Source organism: Pempheris klunzingeri, chromosome 7, assembly GCF_042242105.1.
Source record: "Pempheris klunzingeri isolate RE-2024b chromosome 7, fPemKlu1.hap1, whole genome shotgun sequence".
NCBI lineage: Eukaryota > Metazoa > Chordata > Actinopteri > Acropomatiformes > Pempheridae > Pempheris > Pempheris klunzingeri.
The window spans coordinates 9,282,189-9,298,295 of NC_092018.1; the positions used below are offsets into that span (position 1 = coordinate 9,282,189).

Below are 16,107 nucleotides of genomic sequence, written 5' to 3' on the forward strand. Positions count from 1 at the left end.
GCTGACGTTTAACGAGCTACTCAACTTATATAGGGCAGGAAACTGGTCTTGAACATTCAAGAAACATTTATAATACTATTTAACACATCTCTGCCTCAGAAAACATAGTTTGTTGTAACATTTCATGGTTAGTTGTCATGATTACAAGAGGGTATGAAAAAATTTGGACGTAGTGATTTTTTGTTATTGCACTCTAAAAGGTGTTTGTGTAGTAATTCAAAATTAAATGGTGTGTGGCTGTAGACCTTCTTATATTATCTACCTATCGGCTTTGTCGGGTGGAGAGCTACTGTATAAATTAGAAAAATCAAAAACTCCTTAAAATTGACAAGGGTATGAATAATTTCAGGCTTAACTGTATGTATGGTTTCCCCAGATAGCCTCGTCTATAGATCTACTCTTTGAATCCTATTGTACAAATAAGTTATCAACAGAGGTGAAAAACTCAATTCCAAATACAATTTTATTCATTCAACACTTGAGTCCTTGATGGCTACGTGATGTTGATCTGTATCTTTCTGACAAACAACTGCTAAACAATCATCACTGCTTCTACTCTGGGGACACACAGAAATATCAAAAGAAAAAACAACACAGAAATCACATTTTACAGAGATTGGTCTTTTTTTATTTTATTTTACAGTGATTGTATAAATGTGGTAGAGGAAAAGGTATTCCCATCATTTACTGAAGTAAAAGGTGGTGGAGGTAGAGATGAGCTTAACCACTTTATGCACTGTTGTGCTTTCTTTATGGAAAATCTAATGTGAAAAGTAATTCCAGCTGTCACATTGTGTAGTTAAGTAGAAGTTTACAATAAAATGATAATACTCAAGTAAAGTACCTTCACATTGTGGGCCATTTAAGTACAGTACTTGAGTAAATATATTTTCCACCACTGCATAAATGTAGCAGGTTTCTGCTTTTAACAAGTTCATCTGGATATTTTACATAATCAATAAAAAGAAACAACCATAAGAGCTTCTGTATGACACAAACCCTTGAAACCAACTGTAGAAAAAAGGTGATACAAGGAGACATTTAATGAAACTGTTCATTCCACAGTTCAGTAAGATGCTTTCTGCCTGTTCTGCTTTATCCTCTCCTGAAGCCTCATCAGGACTGTCTTCACCTTGGGATGAGCACATATGGGCCTCCTCATGTCCCTTCCATACAGTCTGTGGACCCACAAGGACAGGGGAGTATGTGTCAGTGTTAGATAGCAGCAGAAATATACCATACATGCAGACATATATTCTGGAAATTATCCTTGAATTTAACTCAAGAAGTGACAGCTACTCAACAGCCTGGTGCAAGTCATGTGACCCAGTGTCAATGTTGTTATTAAAGGTAAGTCTGTCCTAGATTACAATGAACCTGTCCTGACCATATTTTATGAAAAGGTTGATATGGAACAACTTAAATTAACTTAATTAACTTAACTTAAATAATGCTGTGGAATATATTTAACATTTCAGATCTTGGACAGTAGGGGTAGTATCTCAAAAATAAGTTCAGAAATGTGTTCCTTGTGGTCCATTTAGTCTGTTTTATATCTCCCATAATTTTACTTAAAGGAGAAAAGGCTCCAGGGTATTATGGGTTAACCAAAGGTTACAGTTAAAGCATTTAATGTAATGCGTAGACTGTGTCTGCCTGTGCTGCTCTCATTCCTCTGGCTGAGCACTTCACTTGATTGCTAGTTTTCCACCAAGTGTAGGCAGAACAAACATTGTTGAAATAAGATATTTGATAACTACAAATCACTCACATCAGGGCAGGGATGTCACAGGCGCCGCTGCTTTGCTGCATCTCCCATCTCTGCACCTTCTGCAGCACTCGTGGATGGATGTATCTTTTTGTTGTGATGCAGCATCTTGGGATGCCAGCTGGAACGTGTGATTTAGAGCCATTATCATAATGTTGGAAACAAGGTAGAATGACATAATGTGGTGACTGACAAAGAAACTCTGTTCTTAGATTTGATGATGACAGATGAATTGTGTCTCTGCGCTATCAGTGCTCTGCAGACAACTTAAATCTTCAAAAATGAGCATTTTTAGGATTGGAGAATTATTACCATTTCAATTCGTACAAAACAATTTCAGTGGTTTGCCTTTTTTGCAAAATTATATTATTTGGCACTTAAGTTTGGCTTTTTTTTTTCTAAAGACAATATCAGATAAAATGGAAAAAATAATCCAAATATTGATGCAGGATACCATAAAACTAAAAAGGATTGAAAGATTTAGAGTGCAGGATGACAGTATAGTGAGGATTAAAATCATTAGGCCAGTTCACATGGAGGAACAGGTTTAATGTTATCTTTATAATTGAGGCAGTAAATCTAAAAAGCAAGCTAGATGAAATCAATTAAAAAAAAACTGTAACGGCTGCAAAATTATTCATTTACATTCTGTGCTTTTCCTACAGCACATGCATGTGCTCTTTTTTTTTTTTTTTACTTTGTAGGTTAAGAAATATACAGCTCAATAACTGTTTACAACACTACAGCTCTTTACATTTCATCTGTATTTGCACCATGCAGCCCTCAAAACATCTCTGATTGTCTGCTTTTATACTTATGCAAGCAATAAGTATAAAAACAATTCAGTCAGTACAATTGTACTTACCTTCAGTAGAGATGATGGCCAAAGCACACAGACAGACAACCGCAAATGCAACCTTCAGATCCATGATGGCAGAGCAAGTGAAGAGAGGGAATGTGTCCCTGCTACTTAAATACACACTGAGGGCATACACACAACTGTGCACCCACCCATCCACACACGCCGCCAAGTGTATGAGCATGACAAAGAAACTAACCCATGGCAGGTTAAAAGTCCTCATGAAAGCAAATGCTACTTTCATATTTTTTTCAAACTGTTGATACTGGATGAGTGTGTGCTACAGGTATGCTCCATCAGACAGGCTCCAACATGTTTAACAACCACTTTTTCCACGGGATCTTATGTGATTGACGGATGCAGAATGAGAGCTCGGCATGTGCCACACCCAGAGTCACGAAAGTTAGGGAATATCAGATAAGTACAGCGATGGAGATCTTTACACAGCTGAGTCAAACATCAGAATAAAAAGGAAAGGGGGAAATATTATGTTTTATTGTCAAAGTTATATTAGTATGTGAGGGTAGTGTGAGGCTGTGTAATAACGGGCAGCACTTTGGAGGACTGATCATGGCAACAATCCTTCAACCAGATGACCTGAACTCAAAAACAATCCATCAATAAGGGCCAAAGAAAACTGACTTTTGGCAACATAGTCCTCAAACAGTTGTAGAGAAAAATATTGCAGGTATTGACATGGACAAAATATTGTGTTGACATAACAATGCAGAAGCTGCAGCTTAGCAGTAAAAATCACATTTCACATTCACTGTGTGCTCAGGTGTGGCTTATACTTTCACATGTTGTGCAATTTACCTGAGAGTGTAACTGCACAGTGTAATTATTAGCCGTGAAAAAAACGTCAAACTGGTCCCCAGGGGATTTTTCGGTGGCACAGACTGACTTCTTATGTGTTTATCTAAAGCTGGGAAAGTTGGAGATGTGGTAACATTCAAAACAGTGTCTTTAGGTTGTTTCTTTAGCTTTTTATTCTGCATGAAACACGAAGTACCTGATCCCATACAAAGCCTTCAAATCACAGGACTTATTTTGTTTCCCTCCTCCCTGAGCCAGTTTGACAGAGATAGTAGTAATCTGAGGCTTGAAACACTCCGACATGTTTCTTTTTCAGCAATGAAATCTCAAGGATTTGTTTTGGACTTTAAAATGAGCCACTGTGGTCTGGTTTGATTACATTGGTAAAATAAATGATAAAAATATAGACAGCTCTCTTTAACCATTTAAATGTGTTAATACTAGATTTTGGATGTGTATAAAAGAAAGAAAGAAAGGTGTTCATTGGAGGTTTTGAGATACAGAACAGTAAATGCAGGTGTGCCCCTACTGACAGACAGCTTTTTTGACTGCCTCCATCTGAACATTGAATTTCACTCTTTCCTTTTGATTTATACTCGTTTCATCATCTGTAGTCATCAATCTTTTCTTTAGTTTGTTAGTTAGTACTTGCAATGCTAACAGAGACCAGCAAAAACTCACAAGTGAGTTGAGGAGTGAGTCCATTGCGTTCGTCACAGGTCAAATCACAGTTGTGTTACCTCATTTTGCAATATAAAGTGATTTAACAGACATTTATTTAAATAAAAACGTTCGATATGATCACTTTAATTTGTTTGAGTACACCATGAGATTATATTTATCTATAATTTGCGTCACTGATGCCACACTGGCATGGTGAACACATGTGCCAGAAACAAATCATTATGCGGTGCACTTATTGGAAAATAAAAGGAAACATAAAACACATCTGACAAACTTTTCAGACCTTTTTTTTTTTATGTGCCACACAGGAATTGAAATACTTAAAACATCTAACTGTCAAAATCTGGGAAGTCCTGCATCCTGTTCCAGCTGGATCTGGAACAGGTTACAGACAACCCGCCATCACACACACCGTCCTGGCACAAACATCAGCCCTCAATCATTACACACGATTAATCGAAAGTCGCTGTCTTTCAGCTACGTAGACTGGACAAGTTGATACACAGCAGAGAAAGTTATGCGCTCAAAGGGGATGAATGAACTGATTCCACATCTATGCCGTAAATCTGTGGTATCTCTGCAACTGAGTGACGCGTGTGCTGGGCTACTCAGTGAAAGATTTATAACAAGCTTAAAACACCAAATATTCTTTATCCAGCCTTTGTTTTCCCTCTCTTGACTGTCATACAAGTGTTAACATTAACTTTAGTTTGCTGTTAATGATGGCTCCCAAATAAACAGTTGCTTCTGGAAAAATAAGATGACAAAAGCTCAAGTAATTAGAACTAATCAAATAATCTACAACAATTATTATGGCTGATTTTACACAAGTAGTCATTTATGTACACACACACACACACACACACACACACAGACAGATGATAAGCAAGTTTTATCAGTGAAACATCTGTTAAAAGTATAATTATTTTGAGACTGGGAATAATGACAACAGACAGCAAAAGCTTTTTTTTTTTTTAGCAGTGATACATTCTGTATTTTTCTCACATTTTCAATGTACAAGTAATATTTGTACTACACAAGAAGAAACTGCTTAAGCATTGTCATTCAGCTGTTTTACACAGATGCCTGTAGCGACCTTAATCTCCAATCTCTGACTTATTTACAGTGATTTCTGCTGTAACTCGTTTATTTGAGGGTTATATATATTGTGGGTTATATCCGTTCATATAGAATACAATTTTGTTTACAGTATGTGCATCTTTATATACATTTCGAAGGAGGGAGAAAAAAAAAATGAAATCTACTTTTTTCATACCCACTGTCACGATTCATGTTCCCCAAGATCTGGACTTTAAAAAAGCCAATTACTTACGATAAGAATGGTTCTCTTTCTGTCTTTACAGATACAGAAATATCACAACAGCGGGGGGGCTAAGAGAGAACAAAGTTTAACTTGGCATTTCATTGGTTTAGGGTTCAAATCTCAAGGTTGTAGTGGAACAGGGATGATCTTCATTGTGGACCTCCAGGTCCTGAGGTGCAGAGGGAGCTCCACAGTCAACAGTATCAGTACTCAGTCTGTCCTCTGGTGGCCACGTGAAGCAGGCGCAGCAGCATCTCTGCAGGCAAACTCCCCACAGAGCTGTCGGCTGGATCCGAGGCCTCGCTCTCAGCCAGGCAGTCAGAGTCCACTGCACAGCTCTCTGAAAGGAACAATTTCATATCATAGTACTTACTTATTATATCAGTTATTAGCTTGCCTGAACACGACTAACATAAACAATCACAGCAGACCGCACCTGAGTTACAGCAGAGTCCTGAGGCGGCGCAGCGTCCTCCCTCAGATCCACAGGGTCTCCCTCCTGCCTGGCAGGGGGTGAGCAGGTAGTTCTCTTCCACACAGTGAGCCGTTTCTGGGGAGCCCAGCAGGCAGCCGAGGCCCTCCCCACAGCAGATACTGGGGCCGAAGCAGCGGCCCCTGTCTCTGGGGCCACAAGACATGCACTGGGGGAGAATTATGGCAGTAATAGATTTAAGATTTAAGCATCAAAAACAGGTACTTTGTTAGTTTTGTTTTGTCCACTGTTACTCTCTCTTTTGAAATGTTTTCTGATGTATATTTATTCTGACAGACCATTTTCTCAGATGATACTGACCTCTTATATTCAAACAGCATTAGTGATGGACGTGGTATTAGCTGAAAAGTGGATTCTTAAACACTGGACAGCAAATGGCTGCATGATTTCTTTTGCACTTCCAATTCACTATGTTTGCATATATATTATTGTTTAAGTGTTAACTTGCTGCTACACTAAATGTTGTAAGAATAATACATCAAATTCTGCAGCTTTTGTTTCTCTTATAAGCAACAATGGAAATTCATGTTTATCATAACCGCACATGCTTTTTAATACAAATATATTTAGATGATTTTATGCTACATAAAAAAAGAAAATATCCTCTGGAAAAACCTTGTCCTACACGCTCTGTACAATTTTACATTGTTTTTTATTGTTATTGATCATATTGACTTTTACTATGGTTTACTATGGTAGTTTTGTTCAGTTTACACTAAGTAAAATTGCTTGGCTGGTCTTTATGCATTTTGAACCCAATTCACGAAACCAATTATGTCATTATCAGTTTCCCATGTTTTACACTAAAAATGTCCTTATTTTGCACAGATAATTACATATTACTAGAATGTGCTCAAAGAAAGATTGTGAAATTTCCAAGTCACGACTTCCAAAGAAATGTGAGAAGAGAATCTAAGAAAGTCAAAGATGATTGTCCAAAAAAGAAAAGTAAGGATTTTGATCCTCACCTGTCTGAGCCCAGTTTCCGGCAGCGCTCGTTTCCCTCCTCGAGGGCAGTTCTGGATGTAGCAGGCAGACGAGAGGGCGACGAGTGCCAGGACGCACAGCGGGAGCAGGGAGTGAGACATGGCTGCTGGCTTTGGATGAGCACCGCGCACCGGTATGTCCTCCGCCTGGGTGGCTGTCTGACTGACGTCCCGGTCGGTCCCTCACTTATAAACGGACGGACATGATCGGACAAAGCGACTGACACTCGTGTCTGACGTCAGTGTCGCGCTGTTCTGCTCTCCACACGCACGCGCGCACGAAGGCCACCGGCGTGCGCGAGCGCGCGCGAGAGAGAGAGGTCGCAGCAGATATGGCTCTGCATCAGATGTGTGCCATCTAACAAATGTACACAAGAAAACAGCAATGAGCGCAGAAGATGCCCTTTTCTGTATTCAAGACTGCGCCACACTTATTTGGAATAAGTTTTGTGAATAATTTCAGGCTGGACGGCCCGCACTAAAAATGACAGAACGTGAAGAACTAATGAGGCTGGTGGACAACTAATTAGATTCACTGCAATAAGCGCACTGATTAAGTTCATTTCATGGTGATCATGCACAATCCAGCTGTAAAGCTAATCACTGTTGATCACTATGGGACACACATTTTTACTTCGGTCACATGAAGGCAACTGTGCTCCCATCATGACAACCTCCAGGTCACACAAATTATCCCCCCTGAAACTATTAATGAGCAAAACAAAATTAGCATGCCATTTAAACATAAATATCTTAAGTTCATTATTCGTCCAGTGTCTTGTTGCATGCTTGGGGTCGTATCTCACCAATTAGCTGTTGTGATGATGTAAATGATAAATGGCAAAATTGAGCATCAGAGGCTGCAAGTTAAAGGTGTAAAGCAGGTCTTTAATTATCATCACAGCAGTCAAGCTTGATCTTTCAATAAACACAAAGCCTGCTCTCATTTTGCACTGCCGTACCCAACAATACGAAATAAAAAAAAGTTTAACAAGCATTTCTTTTCACCAACAGAAAGAACTTATGATACCTGTAATAAATCTTGAAATAAACGTACTTTTCACAAGTACTGAAGTAAATTTCTGATATAAAAAGCAGAAAAATAAGATTGATAATAAGATGAGCATATATAGTCAGTTTAGAGGCAGTAGTTAATATCACTCCAGTACACAGTCTGATTTACTATCATTTGAGTGCTTTATTTACCCCTTGTAGCTGAAACAGTGAAGCTGATGTCTCCATTTCCAATGCAGACCAGTTCATTCCAGCTTTTTCCCTTACTGAGCGGATACAGGATCACGACCTTGGTTAAGCTTAATGTTGTCAGGGAAACCAACATATAAATTATTCTGTATGATTGCAAAGCCCAATAAATGTTGTTTTTCCTGACTTTGGTCTGTTTAACCCTTTAGTGTACATGATAACACACTCATCAGGGGTAGTTAGGGTGAAATATTAAGAGGTAGAAAATGAATGTGGCCAACAACACTCTGGAGGACTTATAGCTTCTGCTGGGAAACACTGTGCTAAAGAAATACTGTAAAAAGTAATAGGAAATAAAAAATAAAAATACAGAATCTAATAGGAGACAGACGCAGTCAATGGTGTAACAGGAACATGACTGAATTAGAACAAACAACAAATTCAGCTTTTCAATATCATCCAATTTAGTGTGAGAACTCAAAAATGTATAAATCAGTTTCCAAGAAGTCCTTATAGTGTTCTGCCTGGATTTACCTTCTTAAGACGAACCAGCCGATACAAAAGTGTAGGGAATGTAAAGTGGTGAATATTGTGAAGGAGGACGGAGTGGACGGCTGAGCACGACCCCGTCTGTTTCTCCATAATAACAGCAGCCTTGGGTTGACTTGGTTTCCTTTGTAACACCTCTGGCCTTTTGCTTTTGGTGCTTATGTCCCCCAACCTTTTCTTCATGCATCCTCAACACATCTAAACATCCAGGGTCTGTGCAAACTGGCTGCAGCACCAAGGCTGCAACAGCACTTGAGCGCTCAGTGAAAAGGCTAAGACGAGGAGAGGGGGTGGAGGACAAGAGAACAAGGTGTTTATTTGTTTTTAACATTCTTTTAGACACGCTTGTTAAAGGTCTTTGCTTTCAGTGATGTCGTTTATGCAGAGGTGGACAATAAAGTAATAAAAATAATAATTCGCTGCTAGACTTGAAGGTCTTATAATGCATGTGAATAAGAAATGATGCAAAAATATGACCAAATAATGCAAATATACACGATAAACGAGGAATGAATGAATAATGAGAATGAATACAGTAATGAAAAGTTGTTTTCATTACAAATTTGAAAATTGTTTAGAAAGAATTAGCCTCCTAAGCAGTTATTATATAATCCAACAACCCTCAGATACACAGTATGACACATCTGTAGGATGGAGGATTAACTCATCTCACTCCGAGTTCATCACGGTCACACGTCACATCTGGACTGGGATGCCGTGTTCTCACCTTGAGAACAATCCTCCTCGCTTCCCTACAGGCTTTGAAGACGTGGTTTCGCCTTTTAGGGCGTCTTGTCAGTGATGCACACGCATGACGTCACTGCGTGGGGTAGGCCTTTGGCAGGCGGGACACAAGATGTGATTGGATGCTGATATAGCGACAGAGTTTAGTGGTTGCGATTCCCTCCGCAGACAGGAACGGCAGAGCAAGTGACCGCAGGTTAGACGGTAGATGGACGATGCAGATTTAGAGTAAACGGAGACCGAGCAGGAACAGGCAGAGCAGATTTTCTCACCTGGCAAGCAAATGTGAGGGAAAATTGATTCATACTGATGTAACATTAGACATTGGAAAGCCTGAACACATTTGAATATTACTGTTAGAAAGACAGGAATGTGAGTTTTTGTTAAGTGCTGTAAATTACCTTCCCTTTATCTTAAACAACATCTTCAGTTTTTGATTTCCACCCTAGAAGTGTTTTGCACTTACATTTGTGAGAAAGAATGGGAATTTTTCCAGATAAAAACTCAACATATCTTTTAGTTGTACTAATTTTTTGTCTACCCAGGCCCCTAGTTAGTGTAAAAATTAAGTTACATTTTAAAAGGATCCTTTTGAAGCCTGACAAACCCCGTACTCTTACAAGCACCAAAAAGAATGTTGAGGCATTAGATACAATCCAGGAAGTCTAGTTTGAGTCACAGAACCGTGAATGTGTCTGTGGTCAATCTGATATCACTACTTTTCTAAATCCTACCTGTTAGCCTGCTTGGAGCGCCTGCAGTTTGTCGGTGCTGTGAGGTGTTCGGTGCTTCAGAGTCGGGAGTAACCCGTCTCTGCTGGGACAAGTTTGAGGTGAAGGTGGGTCGGCCCTGCAAGGCGGAGAAGAGGGCCTCGTCCAGGCTGGCTGACAAACGCTGCTCATGAGAGCTGCAGCTTGGGACTGAAGGAGTAAGAAAAACATCAAGACAAGACAAGTCCGCAGGAAAAAAAAACCCCAGCAGAGATGTATTTTAGAAACACTCTTACAGAACACAATACATTTACCTGAAACGCCATCATTCCTTGGTCTTTTTGTTTGAGGGAGTAGTTGCTGCTCAGCTGTTCTAGCTTCTGATGAATCTTTGGAAATTCCACTTAGACCTCGTTTCTTTCTTCTCTCTAATTCTGACTTACTATCGGTAGTAAGAGGATGGGGGTTAGAGGTGTGATTCCCATTATCTGATGAATGTACCAATTCCTCCATTTGTGTAGTCCTGTTTGTGTGCCTGGTGCCAGCATTACATTGATTAACAGTACTATTTATTGAGCTTTGACTGAAACATTTAGAGTTCTTCTCTTCATCTACATTTGAGGCCAGGAGCCTCGAGGCCTGTGGATTCTCTCCGCCCCCTTGTCTCCCCAACATCCCGTCTCTACCCATAATCCCTTTCTGCAGGAGGAAGTGGTCAATTCGGCTTTTCAGTTGGGGGTTAGGAAGAGGCTGGGAGGTTGAGGTGAACGGCACGCCAGTGAAGGGGTCGTTCGGGGGTCGACCCCAAGTGGCTTCCCTCTTCTGGTGTTCCTTCAGAGTGCTGTTGTCTACTGACACACCACTGGGCAGCAACATGGGCAGCATCATCACTTCCTGGGTTATCGGGTCAAGAAACTCTTCTGGGATGGAAAGATTGCTGGAGTCAGACAAAAAGCCGACAGATAAGTATGAACACTGGGAGAAAATGATTATGTTTTATTATTATAAGCTCTGTTTAATCAACAAGAACAGAAATTCCATTTTTAAAGGCTGCTTTAGAAACACGTACCTTGTCTCTGTAGCTCCTTGCAGGGGTGGTTTTGTCTGGCTGACTGAAGGGGCAAAAAACACAGGTCGTGGCACCCGTCTTTCACTGGCCTCGTGGAGTCTTTTAATCCTCTCCACTTCTTCTGCACGGCAGCAGCGAGCAGGTTGTCCCCACACGGCCAAAGCCTTGAGCCCCAGAGCAGACGCTGAACCGCCAAATGGCACAGTCACGCGAAGCTGTGTGACAGCGCCTAATGAGAGCAGACCCCGGCTCCACAGCTCCTCTTGCCGACAGTTTGCGCGCTGTGGGGGAGGTGGGGAAAGGAACGGGGGTCGGGGGCTGCAATTTGAGCGTGTGAAATAGACTAGGGTTTCCTCCCTTAGTTCACAACGACCTACCAGTTTAAACTCTGGTTCAGGATTACCGGATTCAGTCTTTGACTGATAGTTAAACACACGGCCTCTTTGTTCTGGCTGATTTAGAGCCTCTTCATCCCACTGCTGCACCTGAAGTCTCCACTGGTGGCCATTGCTCTGGAAAGACTTACTGTCATGCTCTTGTTGTTTTTCTCTGATCTGTTCACTCTGGTCCTTTACCTGCATCTGCATTTGTTCCTTTTGCTGAACCTGTTTGTGGCCTTGACCAAAATTCTGGGAGGGTAGCGAATCAGAGCTGGTGCTGATCTCCAGTTTCTTGCAGGTCTGTCCTCGGTCCATACCCCAGGGCCACAGCTCCACATCCACCCTGCACAGCTCCACTTGGAAGCCAAACTTCAATGTCACCTGGAGGGAATAGGGGAAGAAATATTGATAGATATTAGATATTAATTCATTAACTGTAGGGATGAAGGTATTATCAATGTTGCAACAGATCCTACCCACTTTTAAAGGTTTTGGAAATATTAAGATGCTAAAAAAATATAGTATAGACGTTGTTAAAATTATAAGTGCTACTGCACTCTGTCTCAAGAGTACTCGTGCCTTATGCCTGGGACACACTGCCTACCTGAGCAGCACATGTGCATTACATCATACACCTTTCAGTACAGTTTCAATGTCTGTACCTGTAAAATATATCATGAAAAAAAATGAAAAAACATTTTTTTTTTTTTTTTTAGAAATCAATAATTTCTGTATCCATTTAGAATTAAAAGCCCATTAGTGTTTCTGAGGACAGAATCCCCTCATTTGCAAACAAGCTTTTCATTTGATGGCCATAAACATAGGCAATGTACAAAGACAGGCTGGCTGACCTGACCCGCAGAGGCCTGTGTGGACACCACATGCATGAGGCAGTATGGCCCATGTATTAGGCTTTTAACTTGAATACTATAGAAAGTGACATTTTTAAAGACTGGAATGATATTCATTTTACAGTAAATTGTCTGATAATATGAGATATGAGTGTAGCCGCCTCTGTGAAAAATGATAATTAGGAACTTTATTGGCATAAGCTACAAATATCTTTAAATATTTGGTGTTACAGGAGACATTTGCTTTAGACACACCACAGTAGTGAAGATAAACTAGATAAGAAAAAAATTAAGATATCTAAATAGTTAAGTCCAGACCACAAGAGAAAAATTAGGTGCTCTTCTTTAATATATAACGGCTCATTGTCATTTTCCAAAATTCATGTTTTATAACACAAAGCAGGTGGTACCTCTTAGCAGTGACCACATTAGTGTCACACAGGACAGGACCTTTTCATATGTGAGGCTACAGGTGAGCATCTTTTAAAGGAATTCAACATTAGAAAATATGCTCAGTCACTTTCTTGCCATGAATTAAATGAGCATATTTACCAATCCTGTCTGTATGCTAAATATGAAGTTAGAGACATGAGAGAGCCATCAGTCTTCGCAAAAACTTCCAAGTACGACAGAGTCATTTTACCTGAACAGGCGGACGTAGGAAATACTCCAGCTTGAAGCCCCGCCTCCGGATAACAGGGTCAGCTGACACAAGGTTTGTGACATCATAGCCATCTGCACACAGCTGCCATTGAAAATAAATCAAATAAGTATTTATATTCTTAAGTGAAAGCTTAAAAATGATTTGCCTTTAATGGACAGTAGACAGTAAAGAGACAGGAAACAATGAAAAAATGTCAGCAAACATATGTCTCCACTGCTCCCAAGTGGTATCAAAGACATCAAAATAGTATAATTTTAATTCATTCATTTTTCATTCAATCATTTTAAAATGTCAGCTGCAGGTTTATCTGTTGTAATGCATTGTTTATTCAAGGCATGTTGTTAATACCAATTAACTTTTGTGGGCTTTTTGTGGCACATTCAAATCATACTTGACAACATGTATGCTGCAGACACCTGTGTAGAACATCACATGAAAGGAGATGTGAAAGGTTACAGTAGATGAGGAGTAGAAAAATATCATTAAAAAAAGAGGAGAAAGAACATCTTTCATGCCGTCTGTGGAGAAAAAAATCCAGCCAAATTACAAAATACCGGCAAAAAGAACATAACAAGGCCAGCTCTGATTCAGTCTCCCACACACCACTTTGCCCCTCTGCTTCTTACATCTTTGTTCTCCACCTCTATCCTTTCCTATTTTTGTGTCTATGTATGTTGATTCTTCCTGTTTGTCCAAGCACTTGTTGGACCTATTCTTTAACTTTTTCAAAGGGAAAATAAGGTACATGAAAAAATAAATAGGTTGAGGAAGGTTACGGTTACGTGATTGGTCCATGAGATGTGTCGCACCTTGTTGCAATGAACTGATGTATGAAAGTGTGGCAGACAGAGATCCACAACCATGTTCTCCAACCTGGAATGACACAAAAATCAATTTTAGAGCTACATAGATTCCCTTTTGTCACCTATAATTTAGCCTATAGGTCAAGGCAAAATGACACGTTCAGTGAATACAACTGTTGTCACATTGACATCCTACAATGTCCTGCATTATTCACAGAAAAGCACATTTCTGTTGCATTTACACCATTTAATTTAACCTTTCACCTCGTAAGCGAGTGACTGACTGACTCATTTCTCATCAACAATTTTCAACAGTGACTTCAAGGACTCACTCTCATACAATATTATAGTGTGTTAAGTAATGTAGTGATACAAAAAAGGAGATACAGGAAGATACTTATTTGACACGTGGGCAGTTAGTTATGATTCATGAGTGTGTGAAAAAGTCAACAGAGAAATAAAACTAACCGTGACGCAAAACATTCACTTCTGTGGCTGCTACTATGGTTAGTGCTGGAATGATTAGTTGATTACTGAGTTAGTCAATCAACATAAAGTTAACAAAAATTCTGATAACCAGATAAACAATTAAGTAATCAAAGGAGACTGCCAAACATTTACTGTTGCCAGCTTCTCAAAAGCTGCATTTCTGTGTTTTATATAACTGTATGTCTGCATAATATGTTTGGGTTTTACGGTGCTATATTGAACAAAAAAAAACCTGAATACCTGAAGACATTTTTTACAATTATCTGGCATTTTATTGTGTAAACTACTCTTGTCTACATGCATCAGATAATTAATGAAAGACACAATAAGTTAAAATGAGATCTTATTTTATTTATTAAACAATTAAAACCAAACGTACTCAATGCTACAATTATGAACATTTATAGTTATATGAAAATTATAAGAGAAAACATTATTATATCTGATATTCCATTAATTCATTTGTCAAGCTGTAATGTCAAATGTTTGATGGCTCCTGTTTTTCAGATGTGAGGATTTGCTGTTGTTATTCGTCATCTCTGATAATTAATTCAATTCACCTTTATTGATCCCCCCAAGGGGAGAAATTCCATTCCAAGGGGAGAAATTCCATTATTATCTGATTATCTAGATCTATGGGTTTTAGACTGTTGGTCAGACGAGACAAGCAGCTTGAATACATCACCTCTGTTGTACATAATTTAAGATTTTTACACTCGTTGTGAAAATTAACCTGCAAGATATAAAGAATATGACTCGAGAAAGTAACTGAAAGTGTAACAGATAATGAAAATGACTGCAGCCATAACTAAGTTCATTTCTTACAAGTGATACTGTGAATATATCATGATGGCTTATTTCTTTTACAACTAAAATACAAAGTTCAGAACTTCACCAAAGACACAGACTGATTGTAAATCATCACAGAAAAATATTATAGTCCCTACAGTAGCTACTTCACACACAGCGGTGAAAACATTACATTTTGAATCCTATCTCAAAGCTAAATGTTTGTATGGATCCTACCTGCTGTAATAGTATACGGACAGAGATGTTACTCAAAGCTATAGCTAACAATATAATGATAGCTAATATGTCTAATGCGGGCTAGACTCGCATTATTAACACTCGTTTAAGAAGGCAATACTTACTTTGCTTGTTTGTTGACGAACGTGAATGTTTTTACTTTTTATTTGGCCGCTCTGACCAAATATAGAAGGTAGCTAACAGCTACTAGCCGCCACCACCTAGCTTAGCCGGCACAACTAGGGAAGCCGAGGAGGGACATGCTTCATATGCGCAAACGCGAAATCCGTCAGTGTACAAGCCAGGCAACAGGCATTGAGCAGCATAAATTAAAGTGGTGACAGGCTGGATATATTTGCTTGTCCGCTGACATTTATGCCCCAATTACATTTTACACTGGTTAAAGTCTATGTTAAGTCTTTTAAAAATTTAACAGGTATGCCTTGACCATCTCTAATTATATCATTTTGTTTTGTCCTTTTCAGAGAAGTATCTCCTCCTACACTGGAGATCAATAAGGTCGCTCATCTTTATAAGACGCAATCCTGCAGCTTCCAACATCTCAAGGGCTCTGTAGGATGTTTGCTATACCCAGGAAAGAATACAGACTTCTGTGGTTTGAGTATTTACTCACTATTACACTTGTCCTTTTTAATTTATTAATTTCAGTGCCCAGCGTCCCCATTCTG

General features: G+C 39.4%; 3 protein-coding genes across 4 annotated transcripts; all 3 read right to left on the reverse strand.

The window, feature by feature from the left end:
* Window positions 1-445: 445 nt before the first annotated feature.
* On the reverse strand, window positions 446-2,744 carry ccl27a (chemokine (C-C motif) ligand 27a). The gene is made up of 3 exons (XM_070834349.1): window positions 2,634-2,744; window positions 1,772-1,889; window positions 446-1,178 (listed from the first exon to the last, which is right to left on the reverse strand). The coding sequence occupies exons 1-3, from the start codon at window positions 2,695-2,697 to the stop codon at window positions 1,067-1,069; spliced, it is 294 nt and encodes a 97-aa protein (XP_070690450.1). The 5' UTR covers window positions 2,698-2,744; the 3' UTR covers window positions 446-1,066.
* Window positions 2,745-5,654: 2,910 nt separating this feature from the next.
* Window positions 5,655-7,071, reverse strand: avp (arginine vasopressin). The gene is made up of 3 exons (XM_070833500.1): window positions 6,913-7,071; window positions 5,888-6,092; window positions 5,655-5,791 (listed from the first exon to the last, which is right to left on the reverse strand). The coding sequence occupies exons 1-3, from the start codon at window positions 7,030-7,032 to the stop codon at window positions 5,655-5,657; spliced, it is 462 nt and encodes a 153-aa protein (XP_070689601.1). The 5' UTR covers window positions 7,033-7,071.
* Window positions 7,072-8,656: 1,585 nt separating this feature from the next.
* On the reverse strand, window positions 8,657-15,590 carry ubox5 (U-box domain containing 5). 2 transcript variants are annotated; one of them, XR_011584417.1, is made up of 8 exons: window positions 15,544-15,590; window positions 13,910-13,973; window positions 13,080-13,181; window positions 11,206-11,966; window positions 10,451-11,073; window positions 10,161-10,346; window positions 9,410-9,698; window positions 8,657-8,954 (listed from the first exon to the last, which is right to left on the reverse strand). XR_011584417.1 is itself a non-coding variant. In XM_070834126.1 (7 exons), exons 2-7 carry the CDS (start codon window positions 13,961-13,963, stop codon window positions 9,478-9,480), a joined length of 1,947 nt encoding a protein of 648 aa, XP_070690227.1. In that variant the 5' UTR covers window positions 13,964-13,973; window positions 15,544-15,590; the 3' UTR covers window positions 9,225-9,477. The 2 variants fall into 2 exon arrangements, 1 of the variants encoding a protein (XP_070690227.1); XM_070834126.1 differs by lacking the exon at window positions 8,657-8,954 and having other exon boundaries at window positions 9,225-9,698.
* Window positions 15,591-16,107: the final 517 nt, after the last annotated feature.